This window comes from Athene noctua, chromosome 13, assembly GCF_965140245.1.
Source record: "Athene noctua chromosome 13, bAthNoc1.hap1.1, whole genome shotgun sequence".
In the NCBI taxonomy this organism is placed as follows: domain Eukaryota; kingdom Metazoa; phylum Chordata; class Aves; order Strigiformes; family Strigidae; genus Athene; species Athene noctua.
This window is the reverse complement of record NC_134049.1, coordinates 21,110,264-21,132,399: the sequence shown is the minus strand read 5'-3', so window position 1 is coordinate 21,132,399 and position 22,136 is coordinate 21,110,264. Positions and strand designations below refer to the sequence as shown.

The 22,136-nt window shown below is 50.8% G+C and overlaps 1 protein-coding gene across 5 annotated transcripts in view; it reads left to right on the top strand.

Moving 5' to 3' along the window:
* The window catches only part of LINGO1 (leucine rich repeat and Ig domain containing 1), a 166,575-nt gene that overhangs the window by 90,133 nt on the left and 54,306 nt on the right, over window positions 1-22,136 (top strand). For 3 of the 5 annotated variants that reach the window (XM_074916619.1, XM_074916618.1, XM_074916620.1), the window contains 2 exons: window positions 4,749-4,919; window positions 10,668-10,753. Coding sequence is in view for 1 of the 5 variants with exons in the window: in XM_074916616.1 (XP_074772717.1) it covers window positions 10,668-10,753 (86 nt within the window). In the remaining 4 variants the exon portion in view is untranslated. Of the gene's footprint in view, window positions 1-4,748; window positions 4,920-10,667; window positions 10,754-10,872; window positions 10,984-22,136 lie in introns of those variants that run through there. The other 2 variants (XM_074916616.1, XM_074916621.1) reach the window with 2 other exon arrangements.

Sequence of the window (22,136 nt, the reverse complement as noted above, 5' to 3'; positions counted from 1 at the left end):
TCTGCTTGGGTAGAAATGCCCCTTCCAGCTGCAGCCCCTCCACAGTTGCACTTGTGACCCAACATGCTGAGTTACTGAAAGCCAACATCCAATGTGTGTGCTGGTTGGCACAGTGTGCTGCAACCTTGAGATCCCTGCTCAGTACACCCTCCTGCTTTTGTGTTGGCTGGAGCAGAGTTAATCCCTTTCTCCTCATCTCATGTGCGTGTCGCCTCATCTCTGCTCTCACCTTGTCTTCCTCTGCTTTCTCTTCCCCTTAGCCACTTCCAGGAGGTGACTGCCTCTAGGCTCAGTGCCTTGGGCTGGGAGAGGTCTATGCCAGCTCCCACCAAGAGCCACCTCCTTCTCTGCATAGCTGAGCACAGCATGGTACATCCCTGCACCTGCAAGGAAAAGGTCCTGGTGCCACTCATCAGCAAATGAGCTGGGCACTGCCACAGGACTGGGGAAGAAGGGAAGCACAGGGCATGGCTGGCTCATCCGTGCAGGCATGCTGGGTTTTGGCCAGTGCTAGACTTGGCTGTACCTGCCAGGCAAGGAGGAGGAGGAAGGAGCATTGCTGGGTGGAAATCCCTGGTGAGCTGGGCTTGGCATGGGTGTGGGAGGAGGAAGGGAACTGTGCTGGCTGATCTCAGGAGGAGCCACCATGTGTGACCCCCTCTTTGGCATCTGCAGCCAGCTTGGCTATCAAGGGCAGTGAAAAAGGCTGAGCAGGCACCAGGGCCTGTTTTGCCACCAGGAACTGCTTGATGCTCCAGACAGCTGCCTTGCCAGCCTGTGCTGTGCAGAGCCTGGGCAGGGCGTGATCTGGGGGAGCTTCATTTCTGGGGAGCAGATCCCTTGGGTTTGCTCCAGCTCAGTGCTGTCCTGGTGTTGGGGGTGCAGTTTGTCACACTAGGGCTCTGCTAATTGGACTAGATGGTCAGTGTTCTGTGGGCTCCAAACAGTGCAGGTCTTGGAGACTCTGTCTGGCACTGAGCAGAGTGGGTTGTTACTGGTCCCCACTTGCCCCAGGTGCCTAGAGATGTCCTGGCATTGCCCTGCAGGGCAGTATGTGAAAGGAAGGACATGTTTTACAATCTTGGTCCGTCATGGCTGAGATTTCACGGAGCCTTTCACCCAGAGGTGAAGTCACTCACCATGGCCACCTTTAGCAGCTGCTTCTCTGCATTGTGGGTTGTAAATGTCCACTTAATTTAGTGCCTGCAGTGCACTAAAGCAGCAACCTTAGTACAGCCTCTGCATAATAACTGAAGAGGCTCTAGATCCTTTGCTCTGACACAAGGCTGCTCTCCTTGACTGCTGTAGCCCCAGTGGCTGATGTCTCCCTTACCTCTGGGTGCCTCTGCCCCATCCCTGCTGTGTGGCACATCCAGGTCTGCTCCTGAAGATGGCAGGAGGGGCTGGTGACTCTGCCACCTCCGTGCTTGGGATGAGGGCAGGAGCAGGCTGGGAATGGCAGCAAGATCCTGCCCCTGGGGTCAGAGATGCAGCAGGGCTCCCTGCATGGCTCTGGGGCCCTGCCCCACCCGAGCAGACACCAGGCCAGTCACTGAAGCACCCTACTGCTCCTCACTTGTACCAGACTGCCCTCTGCCCTATCACCGAGCCTCCCTCCAACTTGCTTTTGAAAGATAACTCCCTGTTAAATAGAGATATTTAGTCTAATTTAGCCAGGCAGGCCAGTCCAGGCAGTAATGGTCTCACTTCCCAAATGTTTCATTTCTTTTGGCTAAACTTACTAGTGAAAGGTGTTTTTTCTCCCTCACAGAAGAGAATAACAGCTCTGACCTTGAGGAGAGAAATGATGAGGGTTCAGAGTTTTGTTTCCTTTTTTGTTGCTATTTTTCTTGCAAAATATTCAAGTTGAGAGGGATTTTTTTTTGCTTAAACAATTTATGCCCAGTGGATAGATTTATTCCGTTCAGCTGCCAGCCACAAGAAAGCCCCATTATTCCCTGTGGCATGGCTTTTTTTCCTCAATAGTCATAAATACTCTTGGCTAAATCTGAGTTTCTACTCCTTGCAAACATGAGGGACCAGGTACTCCTGCCTCAGTTCTGATGTTGGATGTTCCTCCTTTTAGCCACCTCAACTTCCTTGCTGGCCTGGCCCTAGGTAATTACCTGAGTGGTGCTCAGGACCTGCTCCTAAATCTCCCTGTCTCCCCACATCTGATCCTATTCTGCTCCCTCGTTATTTGTATGTCTTGGGGATAAAGGCTGTGTAAAAATTGCTCTTTTTTTAATGTCCTGGCACCAAGAGGTGCTTTGTAGGCAGCACTTCCAAATCCCACCTGGCTGCTACTTCCCATGCCTCTGCTCTCAGCCAACAGCCTGCTGTCCTGGCTTTTAGCAGGAACTGGGAAAAAAAATGGTTTTCCAGGCTGGCTGAGTGGTTCAGCATCATTCCTTCAAGGGAGAAGTGGAAAATGTGAAGGTTTGGTTTGGTTCTGAATGATTGATTTGAATGAATGTGGCAGAAATGCAAAGTGAGTGTTTGGGCTTGACAGCAGAGTTTGGATTGGGGGTAGAAAAAAAAATGAGGAGATTCTTAAAATGAAAAGTGGGCTCAGAGAGGGAGGAAAAAGGGAGATATTTTCTTTTAAACACATCAAAACTGGCCATTTTTAATGCTGACTGATCACTTAATACTCTTTCCTGAAACATCATTCCACGTGACAAAGCGCATTTGCCAGGGCTGGGATTGCCGCAGCCGTGTGGCTTGCTGGTGAGTTTAGATGTGGTAGCTCCACAGCTGGCATGGCACTACCTGCCTGCCAGCCCCGTGCACCACCGGGGCCTGCCTCAGTTTCCCTCCCCTTGCCTGCAAACCTCATCTGTGAGGTTTGGGGAGCTCCAGCTGCCTCATCTCATCCTTACCAGGATGGGCTAATGCAGGGGACCCATGTGCTGCTGCAGCTCCCTTGCTCAGGAGATTTAATTGCAGTCTGGACTGAGATCTCCAAAGTCATTGCAGTAGTGAACCTGAGATGCAGCATCCCTTCCCTGATGGACAGCTCACTGGCTCTGTCTATCTAGTACTTTTGATTTTTTTAGAGCTCAGACTTTCAGCCTCCTCACCTCTCCGCTAACACAATGTTTTAGGAACAGATGGGCTTAATTTCCGATTGCCACCCCCTGAACTTGGGAGGAGGTTTGAGTTTGGAGCAAGTCTGCCTCTTATTCCATGTGACTCCATCCAGCAGACTCCTGCCTGCGGGCAGCCAGGTCTGCCTTGTCCCTGCAGACACATAGCCTCCTACTGAGGACCCAGCAAATACCCCTCTTCATGCCAAGGAGGGCTCTCTGAAGTAAGATTTCTCCTCTTAGCAGATAAATCTGTCTCTGTTACCTTAGCAGTAGCAACGGCTGAGCATCATCTTATGGGTTGATACTGTTGAGATGCTTAGTCTAAGCTTCATCTAATCCTCTTTCATCTAGCAATCAGGCTAGTGATCTCTCAAAAACAGGTTTTCTGACACCAGCCTTGGCATTTTGTGGTGCGTGCTCATGCTGGAAGGGTAATGCTCCTGCAGTATCTCAGTGCCACTGAGCTAGAGGCAAAAGGGAAAAGAAAATGAACCTAAGTTTCTAACCTGAACTCTGTACCTGACTTGTGGATTTGGGGTTTAGGCATCAGCTATTTTTTTCATGGGATTTTGTGGCATGTGATTTCCTTACCTGGCTTCTTGTGGAACATAAACCAAATTTTTATAACCATGACTTTGGGTTAGATTAAAGTTTTGGGGTGTTTTCTTTTGAGAACACCCTCCTGAACCTGGCCTGTTTAGCTTCTTTCTGCTGCACACTGCCTGTGCACCTTGGGAATCCTGCAGCTCTTTGGGGAGCAATAGCAAATTTAAAGCAAATTTAAAATATTTCCATTCCCTTCCTGCATGAGTCTCTGAATTCAAGGCAGAATTTGGGACTGCCAGACTTTGCTTGTCTGTGAACTTTGCAATCAAAACCTGATTCCTGAAAGTGTGAGCCTTGTGTGTGTGGTTCAACGGGCCTGTTGCCCTCGAGCATTGCAGTGTCACCTAGACACCCATCTGGGGGACAGGCCTTGGGGTGCAGGGAGAGAGTCAGCTGGCTGTGGTCCTGGCACAAGGCAGTGGCAGGGACTAGCACCGAGGACCATCCTCCTGTGGCCTCAGGACATGAGAGTTTGCTGTCAGATTTGATCAGTCATGAGCTGGTTCCCAGCTGGTGGTTAGACCTCACCCTGGGATCTGATTTTGCCCAGCTCTGGGATGAACATCATCCCTCCTTGGGCAAGAGAGGTCAGGTGGGTCAAGCCTTCCTCTGACTGTCTACCAGTGCTGCCATGGCATGAGCCAGATGCAGTGATTGTTGGCCATGGGTGGGAGGAAGTGAACAACCCCTTCTGGAGGTGTTCTCCAGTGGGGCAGGTCCCTCAGCTTAGTGTGATACTTCGGGAGGCCTCCTTATCTCTTGTGTGACCAACTGGGATGGAAAGCCCCGTGTTAGCAAGCAGATGGGCAAGTTCACCTTGAGGGCAGGGCAAAAGGAGATGAAAACCATTGCATGGGGGAGAAAGTGGAGTCAGGGAACAGACCTGACACCAGCCAGCCAGTGCTCCAGAGCTGCTCGCTGCCACCACCTTGCCCTAATTCCTTAACACTGCTTGGCCTCAGACCCCAACACCTCCCTCCTTTTCTGCCCAAGTGGGATGTTTCTCCCTTCAGCACCTTCTCAAGCTCTCCCCATCCTCCTGTCTTGCAGGGCTGCACGTCCAGGGCTGAGCGAGGTGCCCGGCTGCTCTGTGTTGGGTCCCATGAGACAGGCAGGACCACCCTGTCCTTCCCGCCTGGGGCCGCAGCACCCCCCTCTTCCTCCGCTGCACAGGAAGCCCCTTCAGCACTTGAAACGAAACTGCAGAGGTCTGCTGCCACGGTAAGTCCCTGGGCTCTTGCTTTCCTTTCCTGTGCCACTTCTCTGGAGAAGGACGTGCTGCACGGTTTGCTTTCTTGTTTGCTCCACGTGCATCTCCCCGCTGCAGCAGGATGCACAGCGTGGGGTGCGTACACAGGCCTGCAAAAAAAAGGCTTTGAGTGAACAGTTTATGCACCGAATAATTCAGGTTTCAGTCAACAGAAACAGCTCACGAATTCAGGTTGTATTTAGCAAGTGGTTTTGGCTGGGAAAAAAAAAAAAAAAGTGAAACACTGAAAAGTTTCATTTTGACATTTTCAAAATGAAACCTTTCAGCCATCTGTTCCGAGATGACATTTCATTTTGAATTTTTTCTAGGTTTTTTTTTTTTTCAGTGGTGGTGGGGAAGCCACCTGCAAACGAAATTAAAGCTTCACTTCAGACCAAACAAAATGTTTCATTCAGCCCCAGATTATTATTGGGGTTTTAAAATTTGGCAAAGCAAAAAAATCCTGCAGTCAACCTGAATTACTTTCTTTTCTCAATTTGGCCACCAAAACAAAAAACAAGCAAAAAACACCCACACCCCACCCCCTGGTTTTCCCAGCCCTGTTCCTCAGAATATGTTGCTGTTGGGGTTGAAAGCTGAAGGAATGGGTGTTACGCCAGGGTTGCTGGGCTGGTGGGCAGCGCAAGGGACTTAGGGCAGCTCTGGCAGGCAGGAGGAGCGAGCCTTGCCCTTAGTGCAGAGAGCTGGAGGTGGTGGCTGCAAAACCTGCGGGGTTATTTGCTTTAGGGAGTCGGAGCTGCGAGGCACGTACTATGTATCATTGGGGTTTTTTTGAGTGAGAGCTTGGGAAGAGCCTGTGGTGGCAGAACATGTTGTACCAGTGACTTCAGGGATGGCAGGAGAGGCTCTGTGGGAGCTAATTTTAGCTATGGCAGAAAGCTTGTGCCTGAGAGGAGAGAATGCTGTGCTGAACCCACCTGGGAGCCAGCATCCTCCCAGGGATGCAGTGGAGCCCTGAGGCTGTGGTGGTGGCCACTGGCACTGGTGCCCAGACCTGTGCTGGCAGCTGCTGGGTGCCACAAATGCAGGACAGGTCTCACCCAGCCCCGTTCGCTCCCTGCAGATCAGCATCCCTGCCTGCTATTTCAATACTTTCCCTGCTTGGTGTTTGAGAAAGTCCAGTGCTGGGGGGAGGGGGAGAATAAATGTGACACTGAAGGGAACTTCTGGTCTGCCTGGAAGGTTTTTTGCAGTTGGCCTTGTCTTGCACAGGAGAAACCCCTCTGGGCAAGGAGCCTGCTGGTCTGGGGAGGTAGGAGAGCAGGAAAGGACTGGGGAAGTAGGGGGGAAGGAAGGGAGAATGGTGTGGCTGGTTTGTGTGGCCCAAACATGGAGGGATGGGTTCAAACATGTGGCCGTGATTTGGGGTCAGAAGATGTAGCAAAATCAGAGGAATGAGGGAGAACCCCATCTCCCAGCAGCACCACAACTTGCAGAAGATCAGCAGTTGGACATCGTGAGGGCCACAAGCTGCCAATGCAAGACTGAGGGGACAGGGCCTCATGGTGAACAAGACCCTACCCATGGGGCTGAAGAAGCAGCCTGCATGGGCCTCTCTTGGCTCCTTAGTGACAAGAAGGGCAGATAGTCTGATCATACTTGCCAAATCCCATCACTGTGAGCACATGGGTAGCCCTTCAGCCATGCACTCAGCTGAAAGCTGAAGCTACCTAATTAGAGGAGGCTGTACTTTGCATTTACTAGACTCTCTCCACCCCAGTTTATCCCAGATGTGACCCTATCGACAGTCACATAGCAGAACTGCTGGATGTGGAGGCATGTGCTGGAAGGGAGACTGCTGTGCTTGACGGGGGCTGCCAGACTCCTCCCTGGTGTGGGGCTGTACCTGCCCTGCAATGGCTTATGCCCTTCATCAGGAAGAAAGAATGGAGGGTTGAATCGTAGTGGGAGAGTCGGAGACCCAAAATTGTGCCATAAACAAAATCTGTGCAGCAGCGGGGGGGTGCTGCAGGAATGCATCCTCCGCCGGTTTCCTAGGAGGAGCGTGCTGCTGGCATGTCCCTGGCTCCCAGCAGCCTGGGTGTGCAGGACTCCCGCTCCAGCAGAAAGGCTTAAAATATAAAGAGTGCTTGTCAGGTGTCTTGGTATGCGGTGGGACAGCAGGTGTTTGATATCCATTTTCATGTGCTCCCCATGTTTTGTCAACACTAGCTTCCTGCTGAAGTGTTACAGGGTTTCTGCCTTTGTTGCAGAGCCAAAAATTGGCTCTTCAGAGCTATGTGATATCAGAAGGGATCAAGGGTTGTTGCAGATCTGAAATCAGTGTCTGCCCTTTTTTGGAGGGGAGCCAGTTGTCCTCAAGGCTCTGTCTGCTGTTTTGCAGGTGGCTGTGGACCCAGGGTGTGCAAGTGGTGGTGCTGGGGAGGGGGGACCTTGTCCCTGTGGTCTCCATTCCCAAGAGGTCCTCGCAGTGTGCCTGTGCCAGAGCACAGCTCAGCTGCTGGGGCATGGCGCAGGGACCTGCCTCTGGGACGTGGGGTGGATGTTTGGAGGCAGAGCTTGGGGAGCTCTCACTTCCTACGTATGATGTGGGCCTGGAAGATGGTGTTGCCCCTGGGCAGGAGGTGTTTATCCTATAAGGAATCCCTCCAGTCTGGTTTGGGAGGGGTGGAAGGGTCTTTCCCCAGGCACTTACTGGAAGCCCCTGAAACATGCTGAATCATTTACCTCTCTTTTTGCATTTAGTATTCCCATCTTCCAGTCTCTTTCTCTTTTTATCTCTCCCTCTCTCCCCCTCCCCCCTTCATCTTTATCAGTAGCTAATGAAACAGGCAGGGAGAAACCCAATTCGTACAGTAATTAAATTTACTTAGTGGGTATTCAGCTGGAGTAATGAGAAGTTTAATTCAATGATTAGTTTTTTCTTTCATTAATTAAAAATGGAACAACGGTGCAGTTACAGTGGGCTGCATTGATCCTCCTTGTGGAAAGCTGCTGATGGAGGAGGAAGGAAGGCTTCTCATTTTTTCTATCCTCCACAGATGCCTTTATTGTCCCCTCTCTCTCAGTTGACCTCCCTGCTCAGGTGTCCCTGACCCTCTCTGGGTAAGGGGTACTTGGGGCAATGACGGAGGAGAGTGGTGGAACAGCCCCCCACACAGGTCCTCTCCCCGATCTGTCCCTATAAGCAGCCTTTAAGCTTAAAAAGGGATTTGAAATATTTGCTGTGGGTGGAAGATTGAAAAGCAGGTCCGAGCCCACAAGAAGTTTGGGGTGGGAGAGTTGTTTTCCTTCCTAGCTAAACAGATTTTGATCCATTTAAATATGTTAAATTCATAAACATGTTTTTAGTCTTTTAAAATAAGTGAAGTGTGAAAGCAAAATTAAATAAATAAACCAAATAAGTTGTTTCCCATTTTTCAATGGTTTCTTCAGTCTCTTGAGCAATGTTAGGCCCCTAGGTGTCCTTTGAGACATGGTTGGTCAGGTTGTGGTGCCCTAAAGCAGAGGTATTGGTTTGCTCCTAGTTTTTACATGGAAGGTTTATATTAGCAGCTTTTGGAATCATTGTAAAATCTGTTAGGTATATGAGTTCATAAGGAGGTGTAGATGGGAATAAAAACCCCCACAACAAACAATGAACCATTAACTGGTATTATAGATCCAGTCTGTGTGCATCAGGAGGCTGGCTGAGGTGCTAGGCAGGAGAGAAAGCGCTGAATTCCCCCTTGCCTGCACCCTCTCTGCCCAACCTATCTTTTAAGTCATCTGTTTCTCTGCTGCTGGTGTGGAGGCTGTGTGATGGTGAGAATTAGCCAAGGGCTGGGGGCAGTGAGCACCCGGCTTTGAAGGCAGTAAGTGCCAAGGGCACTCAACACCTCTGGAAATGAAATGTTTTTGTTTTCCTTGGGTGTCCTTGGGTTATCTCAGATGATAACTGCTTTGGAAAAGCTAGCGCGCAGGTGATAGGCTCTTGGCCAGCCCTGTGCTGTGTCCCTGTGCAGAGAAGGGCAGGCAGAGTCCTGCAGTGGGACAGGAGCCCCTCCAGCAGTGTTCCTGTCTCTTGAGGCTCCTCTGTGCTCCCCTGCTTGTGGAGATACTCAGGACACAGAAATAATGGTTCTGTTTCAAAAAAGGAGGAATACATTCCCCTGTTTGACTTTGTCCCCCAAAACAGTGAAAGCTGTGATGGAAAATGGTTTCTGGCAGGAGAAAAGGTGAATGTGGAACACTCCTGTTACCACTCTGACAGGACAGTCACAGCCATGGTACCTGTGCTGTCCCCTCTCCAGCATGTACCCTGGCCATGGCAGCAGCAGGGAGGTGAGCCTGGGGCTGGGCACTCTGGTGCTGGCAGCTTGACCACGCTGTGCTGCCTCCCGTGTGTGGGGCAACTGTGGGATGGGGCAGACAGAGAGGTCAGCTGTCCCAGAGGGGTTTAGGGAGCATCCCCTCCCTGTCAGGATGGCAGCACAGGGTGAGGCTGCGGGGAGGTTTAATCTAGAGAAGAGGAGGCTGAGGGGAGACCTCATCGCCCTCTACAGCTCCCTGAAATGAGGGTGCAGAGAGGGGGAATGAGTCTCTTGAACCAAGGAACAAGTGATAGGAGAAGAGGGAATAGCCTCAAGGTGTTCCAGGGAAGGTTTAGACTGGCTCTTAGGAAGTATTTCTTTGCAGAAGGGGCTGTTGGGTGTTGGAATGGGCTACCCAGGGCAGGGGGGAGTCCCCATCCCTGGAGGGGTTGAAGAGTCGAATTGGCCCAGCACTGAGGGATCTGGTGGAATTGGGAACGGTCAGTAAAAAGTTCATGGTTGGACTGGAGGAGCTGCAAGGGCTTTTCCAACTGAGATGATTCTGTGAGGGCAGGGTGGGACAGGGCCACTGTTCCTGTGCACTCCTTGGCTGGACTGAAGCTCCTGGCATCTGGCAGGGCCTAGCCTGTTGTCCCCAGAGAGCTGTGATGGTGCTTTGCTCTAGACAGTGCTTTGGGCTGACCCTGGTTCTAATACAACATTTCCAAATTCCAGTACGTCTGTGGGAGGACCCCCAAATACCACAGGTCCATGGGATACAGTGTCCCTCAGCCAGAATGTCGTGCCCCATCGCTGGGGCCCTGAGCTGAGAGACCCTTTTGCAACTCTGGGCTTTTGTAGAGTGTTGCAATTCAGGTCGTGTGAAGCATTTTATTGATCCACACAACCTGGAGCCACCAAGGATTGGGGTACAGGGATGCAGCCAGGAGCAAGACCTGCCTGGAGAGGCTTTACTGAGGTTGGCATGAGCCCATGCTGGCCACTGAGTGCTATCTGGACTTGTAGACAGCACCAGCACTGTTTTACAACAGTGTTTTTCAGAGGGCTGCTTTTGCATGCATGTGTTTCTTGAGAGATCACTGCAAATGATTCCCAAGTGCTCTGGCCCAAATCTGTCCCGGTAGCTGTCAGCAGATCAATGCTCTACTAAGTACAGGCCTGCTCCATGGGAAAATGGCTTCTATTAAGCAGTTCATTTTGGGCCTTTCAGCAGCAGGTCCACTAAATTTTGGTAGTTGTGTTTTTCTGTCTGTTGCAGCCTGATTTATAGCTTTTTAAATATCAACTCAGATGAAGATTAAGCTCAGCTGAGCTCTGATTTGAGGGGGAGAGGGGAAAAGCCATACACAGCTTTTTAATTTCTCTCCTGCTTGCTTCTCAAATGCCAGGTTTAAAGCTCTAATTGCGATATTGTTTCACCCACAGTGCATGAGTGGAAAGCAGAGGAGAGGCCAAAGCCCAGCGCACCCCTGGCATCCGATCCCCCAGCATCCTGCCTTCATCTGACCTGGGTAGGTGGCACACGAGCTCGGGCACTGTTCTGTTGCTGAGCATATGACACTCACATGCCTCTGTCCTGCTGAGTGCAGGACTGGACTGGTTTCTGCTGCCATATGTGTGGTAGAAATGCCTCCCCCCAGCCCCATGTAGTCCAGGGCTGCTACCCAGCCCTCCTAGGGTACAAGGCAATGCAGCTTTCAACTGGGATCTGGGGCAGGCACTGCCTGTGTGTCTGGAACAGGTAAGAAATGTTCAGTCCATCATGCCTGCACAAGGGAGGGTTTTGCCAGGGTGGGATGAGGGGAAGGCATCCAGAATTTAATATTTGACTGGTGGCACTTGGGAAAGGAGGGCTTTGTCGTGGGGCTGTAGGGCTCTGCTTAGGCAGGTGGATTTGCTCCACCTCATATTACATCGGTGAGGGGCAAACGCTGCCTGCATGGCGTGAACCAGTGTGGACAGCCGATTGCTGCAGCCTGGGGGAGACTGGGCAGAAATGGTTTCATCTTCCAGGAGAGGGCAGGCAAGAGGGTCCTCAAAAGGCAGTGTTTTCTGAGATGTCTCTATTACCGTTGCATGGCGCCCGCGCACTCTCCACCAACTCAGCCTCCTTCCAGCACTCTCGCCGGGACAGTTAAAAGACAGGAGCTGGTTTCAGCTTGTACTGTACGTACAAATCCTCAGCTGAAATCTGTGAACTGTCAGTTTGATGCAGGCAACGTGTGAGACGGCAAACATCAGAGCTGACTGGGCTGAGGCAATTTCCCAGGATGTCAGTCCTCAAGAGAGAAAAAAGGGATCTCTCTGTGAAGAGCAGAATTCAGTTTCCTAATGAAAAAAAAAAATTAGGATGATTCAAGCATCCTTTTTATGCCAGAGCTGAGAGGGGAATTGTTTGAATTGATGTTGTCCAAAGTGGTATGAGACGGCAGGGTGTGCTGTGATCTCTGCTCCACAGGAGTGGTGCCACTGGGAGGGACACCTCTGCTCTGGGCAGAGTGCAGGGGCTCACCTGGAACTGCCCAGGAGGCAGTGTCCCATGCCTGGTTCAGAGGAGAGGGGATCAAAACATTTGAGGCAGAACTGGCTTTCACACTGACACATGCACACAGATACATAATTTCCCCTTTACATCATGTTCTTTGCTCAAAACAAAGAGCAGGCTGCATAGGCTCAACCTGATGCATGCAAAAAAGGGACCTGTCCTCACCTTGCCTCACGTTCCTGTGTGAGAGGCTGGTGGAGAGGTATTTCCAGCTTTGCAGAGGTATTTCTAGCGGCTTGTTGCTGTTTCCCATTTTTATGGAGAAACAGGAATGGACCCAGGCACCTGTCCTTCCCTGCTCCTTGCAAGTTGGGCCCTGGGAAAAGCTGTGTGCTTAGTCAAAGGAGTTCCCACTGTGTCAGGGCCGACAGAGCAAGTGGAGGGACCATGGAAATAGCAGTTTTTTGTCAAAACACCTTCTCAGCAGCAAGCCCTGAAATGCATTTATTCTTAGCGATCTTCTATCAAAACAAAATTCTGCCGGGAAATGATCGTGCTGGTTAAAGTCCTCCCTGAAAAAAGCAAGCACTGAGAGCCATCTGGTTTTGGTTTAGATTTGGGTATTTTCTTCCAGAGTGCCATTTGCAAAAGTTGCAGATTTTTCCTAAGAACAGTATTTAGAAAATGAGGTGGGTTTGTATTTCCTTATGCTTTTTCCTCTGACAAAAGAAAAAAAAGTTATTTTCTGGGAAATTGGGATAATGGAGGGGGGTGGTAGTCTTTCTCAGCCTGGTCTCTCCACTAACCTAGAGGAGGACCAGGGCAGCCCGGCACTATGTAGCGTGATGATGGGCACAGCCACATCTTGGGTCCTGAACACCCCAGGGTCAATGCACAGCCCCTTGCCCAGCCCAAAAGCTGTGAGGGGGGCATCTCAACCCGAGCCCCCAGCAGACATGCAAGCCCTCTCCCAAGGAGACAGTGAACCTTGGGGCTGGATGATGTGGTCAGAGGTTTTATTTAGTTCTAAGGCAGGGCTGAACCTGAGTGGATTTTTAATGCATGAATTTTTAGTGTTTAAACTGAGCAAATCTTTGAACCTATGTGGTTTCTGAGGGATGTTTCTCTTCCTTTTTGAATGCAGTGCCATAAATGCTCCCAAAAAATCCTTCCTCTTCTCTCTGGTGTTGCTTGCTCTGGTGATTCAGTCACAAACTTGCAATAGGTCAGGCTTTACCCTAAGCCCCTGTGTCACAGGAGTGTTTTGGATTTTCACTTTTCAAAAGCACGTTTTCAGCATCAGGGTTATGTCAAAGGCCTATAAATGAACAGGTGTGCTGCAGGCTCCCCATCTCATGCTGCAGTGGGCCAGAAACCCCTTGTGAGTGTGACCAGGAACAGGGAGGAGGATGTGGATGACCTGGGGGTGCAGGAAGGATGAGAAACAGGAAGGGGCTGGGTAGTGGCACCTGGCATGGCAGGAGCTGGGCTGTTGAGAGGAAGAAAGGGATGGCAGCTCATTTACCAGAAGGTGCTGCAGTGTGCATGTCTGCACTTGTTTGAGAAATAGCAATACAAGTTGTCAGGTGGAAAACATTACCTCCCCTGATAACTTCATTTTGCTGAACAATCTTCTAGCTCACAGTAAGGAAAAATCAATGCAACAGATTCCAGCTGCTCTTGCAGCAGGAGACCCTGACTGGGAACCCCTGCCACCCCATGCTGTCCCCAGAGGGGACCAGCTGGTGCCCCCAGAAGGGGGGCTCTCATGTAGGAGTAGCAGCTGTGTTGGGGCTGTCCTCAAGAAAGTTGCATGGGATGGTTGAGACACTGGGGATACTTGTCTTCAGCTGGCCCAAAAGCTGTGGTTAAACAGGGTGGCTCAAATGAGCTGAGAGAGAGAGCAAGGCTGGAGGGAAGGAATGCAACAGAGGGAGAGGTGTCTGTAGCCTGTTTTGATAGGTGCTGTTTCGGGAGGTCTGCTCCTTCACCACAGTAGTGCCAAGAAAGGCCCTGAATTACTTTTTTACGCCTTATCTGGTTCCCACCTGGCTCTGCAGATTAAACCAGATTTCTTTCTAAGCATCTTGCTCTGAGGGCCAGCAAAGCTATTAATGTAAAGAGATTTTTGTTGTTTAATTTTTTTTTTTTTTGGTATCACATTTGCAAAAATAAATACTAATTGTGCAAAATGCTAATAAGCTAGGCAGGGAGCCAGGCTGCGCAGCCCAAGGATGGCACCATGCATGCAGCTGCTGGGCCTTGGTGCAAACCTGGATGCCACCACCGCAGTCCAGCAGCTCTGGAGAGCTTTGCAGTTGTGGGATTTCATGCGGGGTGCCTGATGCTTAGGGCTTTGCACTGCCTGTAAGCCTTGGCGGGGACCACAGGGGACTATTTGTTTCAGGAGTCTGGGCACTGCGTTAGCAAGACTGAGAGGCACTTGAGGTTTTCTAGCAGTAGAAAAGCTCTTCCCTGTCTCAGAGTGGGAGATAGCATCATGCACACACAGCTTGGGATGTCACATTAATGTTAAACGCAGGGAAGAAGCAGGAACGAGCGAGAGCAGGAGCTGGGTGTGTGTGGCAGTTTGTTTCTTTGGGTTTATGCGCTGATACTTTCTGCTTAATTGCACCCTGACATGCACAAAGCAGGGGGAGAGGCTTTAAAAAAAATTACCTTCCATGAAATATTCAGGACTGGCTGGTTTCTTTTTAAAAACTGGCATAATTACTCCTGCAAGGCTTCTAGTTCTCCTGGTTTCATTGCATTTGGAGAGAGGCAGCTGGAGTGTTTGTCCTCGTTAGAGGGGAGAGAGGCTGGGCTGGTTTGTATGCATTAGAGGGAGGCGATGACTGTATTGATACTTGGAGATGGGTGAGTTGGGGATCAGCGTGGTGATTTGTTCTCATGAATGTTTGCTGGTGGTGGACTGAGGACTTGGAAGGGAGTGGAGGCAATTTAGCAACATACTAGGGTGTACAAGGAACAAGAAAAACCATCCCTTGTGCTCTAGGGCTGTGCTCCCTCCTTGCTGTGTCCTGCCTCTTGCCGGCGGTGGGGACCGCATCCGCCTGCCTGCGGAGAGGGGCTGCTCCAGGAAGCGCTCTCCTGACGCTGTTAGCTGTGATCCAAAATTAGCATCCCATTCACTCGCTCTTAGCTGTGTTAGCTCTGCGAGGCTAATAGGGCTTATAAAAGAGGTCTCTTGTCACTGAAATCAGCAGCTCTGACTCAGAATACACAGAGGGAGCAGACTTGCTGAATAAGGCAATGTAGCTGTTGTAAGTGCTCACCTGGCCGCAGCAGTGCTGTGGGACTTGCCCAAGGTCAGCCTGAGAATCAGTGTCAGAGCCTGGGAGGGGTCTTCAGTTCCTGTCTTGTGGCTAAACTGCTGGGTGAGGAGGGTGGTGTAAGCATCAAAACCAGCCAAGCTGTGGAGCATTCCCAGTGCTGTGCCATGTTCCACAATTAATCATTTCCACCCACGTTACACCTTCCTCCTCCCCTAAATCCTCCCTTGCCTGGTACTGGAGTGGGGAACGGAGGCAGCTCCAGTTTTATGAATCAATCAAAGACAATGCCTGCTTTTGAGAGCTGCTGATTTAGAGCGCCCTTTGCAAGCATGTGTGCAGTATGATTTCTTATCAGAGCATGGCTCTGGATGAGCCTGCCAAGAGGAGCTGTTCCAGCTCCTGGGCCACATCCTGGGGAGACGGGCTGAGTGGTCTTTTCATCTACAAATAAAACAAACAGGAACAAAGAAGGCAATAATATTGACTTTCATCATTGATATTCCTATTTAACTCAGTAATAATTAGTATTTCTATTGCTGGAAGGGTATAGCTCATAATCTCACTGTTTCAGGGGAGCCTATTAATGTCATCACCAAGAACAGCGAGGCATAAAGTGCTGGGCAAGTGTCAAGGAGGGCGAAGTGGGGTGGAGTGCTGGGAATGGAGCCGACCTGGACATGGAGGAAAGAAGCAAGAGGCTGCAGAGGAGCACGTGGATGCTGTAGGGAGTGGTGGAGCTGCAGAGCTGTGGAGAGTGATCTTGGGCATGGGTAGGACCTGGGTCAGCACAGACCTGACACTCTTGCTGTGCCTGGGAGAGCCGTATGGACTTGCTGTTGGGAGCTGGGTTTCTCAGGGTCCCTGTCACCCAGCCTTTCACTGTCTCCTCCAGCACAACCAGAGCAAATCCCACTTGTCTGTTCAGGAGGGAAGGGCAGGACTGGTGCTTCATTGTGGTGGCTCGGGGGTGGAGGATGCACTGTGAGATGCAGTCACAACACCTTCCCGCAGTGTGACATTCCTCCAGGATGTAACAGCAGATCCCCCTTGTCACCAGCACACCAGGCAACAGGGGAAACCGGGGCAAGTTCTTACCTCTGTCCCCACCTGCCCCCAGGGTGCCTGTGCCATTCATGCACAAACTTCCCAAAGCATCCGCAGTGCCTATTATTTGCTGGCACTTCATTAGTCAGTCTCTGTCCTCTTTTAAAACCCCCTCACAGTGCTGTCTGCAGGTGCCTTGTTCTGTCAGAGCTGTGTACCTGGCCTGATCCTTCTGGGATCCCAGAGGATGGGGGACACTGAGGTTTCAGCGCTGCTGCTGTTGCTCTCCTGTGTTGCTGTGAAAGCTGTGGCACCCAACTGCTCCATGCATCATTCTGAATCAGTCTGAAGGTCCGTTTCCTGCATCTGTTTTTTCAATTGTGCTATGAAGTGCATGTCCCGACCCCACCTGTGAGGGATGGTTTCCGGTATGCAGTGTCCTGAGCATTATCAATTCCTCAGGAACCGCTGTCACAGCAGCCGCAGGGACCAGCAAGCAGCAAATGCAAATGCAGGGTGGTGTTTTTATTAGGATTTAAATGAGTTTAAGCCTGTTCAGAATTACAATGTGATTTGAGCCAGGAGGGGCTTATAAAACTGGTACTAGTTCATATATTATACAGTAAACGTGCCAAACCCTATGACTCCTGCAGAACACCTTCCTTCCCAAGATGGGGAAAGGAGCAGGACAGCTGCCAGAGCTCAGCCCTGTTGTCCCATCGAGTGGGTCCTCATGGGGGAAAGGGCTGTCTGAGGTGGAAGGAGGGCTAAAAAGCTCAGCCATGGAGGTTGCTGGGCAGGGGAGCCAGTTCCTGTAAACAAACCTGTACTGTTCAGGCTGGCAGATGGTCTCTGGCTGGAAGGTAGAGGTGCAGGAGAAGCTTGTGCACATGTTTTGGGGCAGGGTGCACTTCACCCGTGCATCCTTCCCTCTTTGTACAGCTCCCCTGGGGGAAGGTGGCAGTGGGTGTTAGCGATGCTCTGGCCATGCTGGAGGAGGCTGTGTGCCTGGGAAAGAGCATGACTGCACCTTGTCCTCCCTGTGCAGTAAGTGCTGGTGCAGGATGTGGAGACACTTCCTTGGGCCAGACTCTGCTCCAGGTTCCTGGTAGCAGGAAGCTTTCTCCAGTTAGTCCAGGATGCGCCAGTCCTAGTTTGCACCTCTCTGGAGACCTCATAGCACCCAGATCCCCTGCTTTTTGCACAGACATCACTTATAAAGGCTTTAATGGCCATTATTGTAACCTATGGCTGTGCGGGGCATTGTGCAGAGATGGAAGAGAGATGGGCGATGTGACAGAGCTGTACCTGTGTGTACAGGTGCCCTGGCTCTGACACCTCGTAGCCACTGTGGTGGGGGTGACAGATTCCTCTGTCTGCTCCCTCAGCCAGGATAGGAATAAAAGGGAAGTTGGAGCTATTGGCTTGGGATGTTCGTGCCTTGCCTCATTTCAGTGCTACGCTTTTGATCTCTGAAGGATACGGCTGAATATTTGAATGAGAAATACGTGGTTGTATTGAAATCCTAGACAAAATGCCTTTTGTGCCTCCCTGCATGTTTATTTGCGTAAGAGTGTTTTGCTGGAGAAACACGGGAAGGAGCTTGAGGGAGAGGAGCGAAGGCGGGGGTGAGAGCATTGGGGAACTCGCAGTACAATTTCAGGACACTTAAGAGCTTCTTATTGTCAGTGGCAAGACAGTGACATCGGAGGCAGCTCAGGCAATTGTCTGAGACAAATTGCTTCATTTGATGGGTTTGTCGGTATCTCACTGGTTAAGTTTCTGGGTTATATATATATATATATATATACAAAGCACAGGAGAAATCCAGAAATACATATATATATGGATATATACATGTCTCTGTATCCATAGTAATCTCCCATAAATGACCTTGCAGGCATGAAGTAATGTCATCGGTCTGCATGGTGCTTCTGAGCAGCTGGATGGTTGCTCTGTAGGTCTGGGGAGCAAGGGAGCCAGGCCACCTCTCGGGGTTCCCACTGTGAAGCCACTGAGGTGCTCGCTATCTTGCCAGGGAGTGGGGCTGGCAGTGTTTGCTGCAGGAGGGAGAATCTCCCCTCCTCCCCAAAAAGAAAGGTTTCACTTGCTTCAGGAGGTGCTGAGGGAAGAGCCTTTGCTGACAGGTAACATGCTGCTAAACAAAGCTGCTTTCCCCAGAGAGGGAAAATTGTCGCTGGTGCCTGCGGGAGAGGTGAGGGTGGAGATGTGACAGATAGCAGCAGCCCTGCTGTTTTGTCCTACTTGGGGCGATGGCAACCCAGGGATGCAAAGGCACCCTGATGAAAAGAGGCCCAGTGGTGGCATCTGGGAGGCAATTGCTCAGCTCTCCCCTCCCCGTGCATCCAAACCAGCACAGAGCTCCTGCTTTGGACAGCCCTGTTTGTGCCATTCCCCGTGGTGAGGATGCAGGAGGAGGGCAGCCGGGGCCGTGTTGGCTGGGAGATGTGTGCTGCACCCAGCAGCCCAGATCAAAGGGACTTCAGCCAGCGACATCATCCAGAAAGCCTTTAATGCCTCGCCCTGGAGCAGGGAGATTTACTCAAGGGACTCGTTTTCTTTCCTGAACATAAAAAAAAACTGGGTCAACTTGACATTCAGGAAATTTTATTTAATACCTTTTTATTCATTTAACAGATTAGCTAATTGCAATGCTTTTCTGTTATTTTATATACTTTTTTGATTCATTCTGATGTTGTCCTTATATAATCTTTGTTCTTTAAAGCCATTTCATTATGGGTATTTATTGCCTTTGCTGGTTCTCTGGGAGGATGGGGAAGGAGGAGCGGTACTCTGGCTGCACCCATGTGCTAAGCTTTCAGTAGCTCTGGTGGTACCAGCTGGTCTCAGCAGATCAAGGTAAGATATTGAAGAATCATAGGATCATTTTGGTTGGAAAAGACCTTTATGATCATCGAGTCCAACTGTTAACCTAGAGCTGCCAAGTCCACCACTAACCATGTCCCTAAGCACCACATCTACAAGTCTTTCAAATACCTCCAGGGATGGTGACTCCACCACTTCTCTGGGCAGCCTGTTCCAGTATTTGACAACCCTTTTGCTGAAATTTTTCCTGATATCCAATCTAAACCTTCCCAGTGCAACTTGAGGCCATTTTCTCTTGTCTTATTGCTTGTTACTTGGGAGAAGACATGGACGCCCACCTCGCTACAACCTACTTTCAGGTAGAGAGCAGTAAGGGGTTCCCTGAGCCTCCTTTTCTCCAGGCTATACACCCCCACTTCCCTCAACTGCTCCTCATAAGACTTGTGCTCCAGACCCTTCACCAGCTTCGGTGCCCTTTTGGACATGCTCCAGCACCTCAACATCTTTCTTGTAGTGAGGGGCCTAAAACTGAACACAGTATTCGAGGTGTGGCCTTACCAGCACCGAGTAAGGGGGTCAGTCACTCCCCTCGTCCTGCTGGCCACACTACTGCAGAAGCTGCTGCTTGTTCTTCTTCTGGTGGTTGCTGTTGAGAAAAGTGCACCTTGAGCAGCACTGGAAGAGTTTGCAGACAAGCCTTTGTTTTGCTGAATTGTTTGATTGGGGCAGAAAAATACCAAAACCTCCAAAATGTCCTAGGGTTTCATTGTGCTGTTTTCTCTATGAAGTGATTGTCATTTTACTTTAGAAAGAAAACTTTGGTTGGAAAGTTCTTTGACATTTATTTTAAAGAATTGCGTAAATCTGTAGAAATGTCCAGTTGTAAAGTGAAATGTTATTGCACTTCTCTACATTTTAGATTCACAGCATTTAACAGAACAGAAAATGTTTTCTTCTGTTAAGTTGATTCTTACTGAATTGTCAAAAATATGGAAAAAATAATTGTATTAATAATTATTACACTAATGGTAATGTGCTTTCACAGCCTTGGCTTTTACCACAGCTAATTGCGGTCTTTTGTTCCTCCTGCTCTGCATCTCAGCTGTCTCCTCTTCACTCAGACCTTTCCCCAGGCATGGTGAATCCCTATGCAGCAGCCCCCCATACGTGACCTCCTTGGGTCCAAACTCACGGCAGCCCTGGCCTCATTGTGTACTGAAATCACCAAGTCTTGCTGGTGTTGCCCCTGCCTAGGATTATCCAGACAATTGAGCTCGAGCTTAAGCTTCACCTGCCTTCGGCCTTGCCCCTTCGTGCTGGGGTGCCCTGTGGCATCCAGACCCCACAGCTCTGGGTGCTGGCCTGCCCAGCATCAAGTCCAAACAATGCCATCAGGCTTCTTGCTGTGCCCTGCTTGGGAACATGATGCTCTGCCTGTCTCACCGTGGGGTGCTACCCCCTCTGCCCAAACCAATGCTTTTAAGGCCATGAGCGGTTTGCAGCCTCCCTTCCTCCAGCCTGGTGCAATCCCCGCTCGCTCCCCACCCTGCACACCCAAGTACCAGCAAGGAGCAGAGCTGGGGAAAGATGTCAAGAGCTGTTACAACATGTGCAGGAGCTTATATAAAAGGATCCATTTTCATTCTACTGCTTGTCTGCTTCAGTCAAAATACAATGCCACAGCTAACAACGTTTTGTGTCATAGCAGACCACAGCGAGCTAATGCATGGGCTGCTGCGGTAGGCGCTACATCTCTCCGTACCGCAGCTGTCCTGAGCCCCTACCGCAGCCCCCGGGGCTGCCTTCACCCCCGGCCCCTGGGAGCCCACAGCTCGCCCTGCTGTGAATCATGTCTCCCACTGAATTGTAGCTCCTTGTGAGCTCTGAAGCTCCCAGGTTGCAAACCACAGCCCTGCTAGGCTCTTCTCCCAGCTGGAGGGGCGGCTCTCTGGTGCTTCTGCCTTCTCAGTGCGAGATGAAGCAGACCCCTGTGTGCCCAGCTGAGTCCACTGCAGGAGGAGGCAGGCAGCTCTGGCCCCATGGGGGGACCCTGGAACAGCACTTGGTCGTGTTGCTGATCTTTTTCTGTTCAGTAGACACATGTGTGTACACATGGGGACACACGTACCGGAGTGCCCTGGAGGTGTCTGGCACCTGGTGTCTTCGGCTTCATTATTTAGAGGCTGTAAAGAGCTTCTCTGCCTGTCCTTCCATGGGCATGTTGCAGGGCCACTGAGAGTGGCTGGAAATGGCAGGGACCTGGAGATGGTACCTGAGACAAAGTGGGAGCAGTGGAGGTTTGTGTGCTCAACCCAGGGACCAGACTGCCTTAGCCAGGGTGACAGCCATGGAGCCAGGCCTGCGCTGCAAGCCCTTAGAGATGTGATATAGGGAGAGGAGTGTAGGGACCTGTGTTTCCTTTCCTCTTCTCCAGCGTACCTTCACCTATTCCTTGGCAGGGCTGATCTTGCCTGGATACTCCTTTCTGTTGAGCTGGACCCTCCATTTTAGGGACATTTGGCTTTTCTCTGCCACTGTGTTGGGTAGGAGATGCGCTCTGTGTGGCACAGAGGAGGCAGTGCATGTGTCAAGCCTGGTCTGTGCACAACTGCTTGGACCCAGGTCCACAGATAGGTTCACAGATGCTTTGGGTGAGCCTTTGCTATTGTATTTTTTCCCCCCACCTCTCCCTTAAAAGTCAGTGTTGCACCTCCTTTGGAAGTCTGGGCTGAGGCTGCGTCGCTGAGAGCTGCAGCAGTGTGGCTCTGGAGGTAAGTGGCCGCCCTGACTTACAGCAGTCTGGAGGGTGCGTTTGTCAGGTAGGTGGATGTGGACGGCTCTGCCCTCCAGCAGCACTGCTCCATGATCATGCACCATCAGGGACCATTCTCTGGATAAGGCACTGTGTCTTTGTTCAATATCTGCAAATTGCTCATTACCAAGGACTCCGCTCCATGAGCAGGACCTGGGTACTGGAGCAGACAATATGAATCGTGAAACCTCAATGCACCGAGCAATTTTCATCAGAGGTTTTCACACCTTTCCTTTCTCCTCTCTTTGCTTTCTCTCATTTCTCCTCGGTTAGAAAGACATGGAAACAGGTCTCCTGAGCTTTGATCGTGAGCTCGCCGCCACCCCTCGCCTCTCATTGGCGCGGGCAGAGCAGCTGATGGGGCTGTGGGGATGTGGCACAGCAGCAGCGGAGCTGCAAAACTTCCCAGC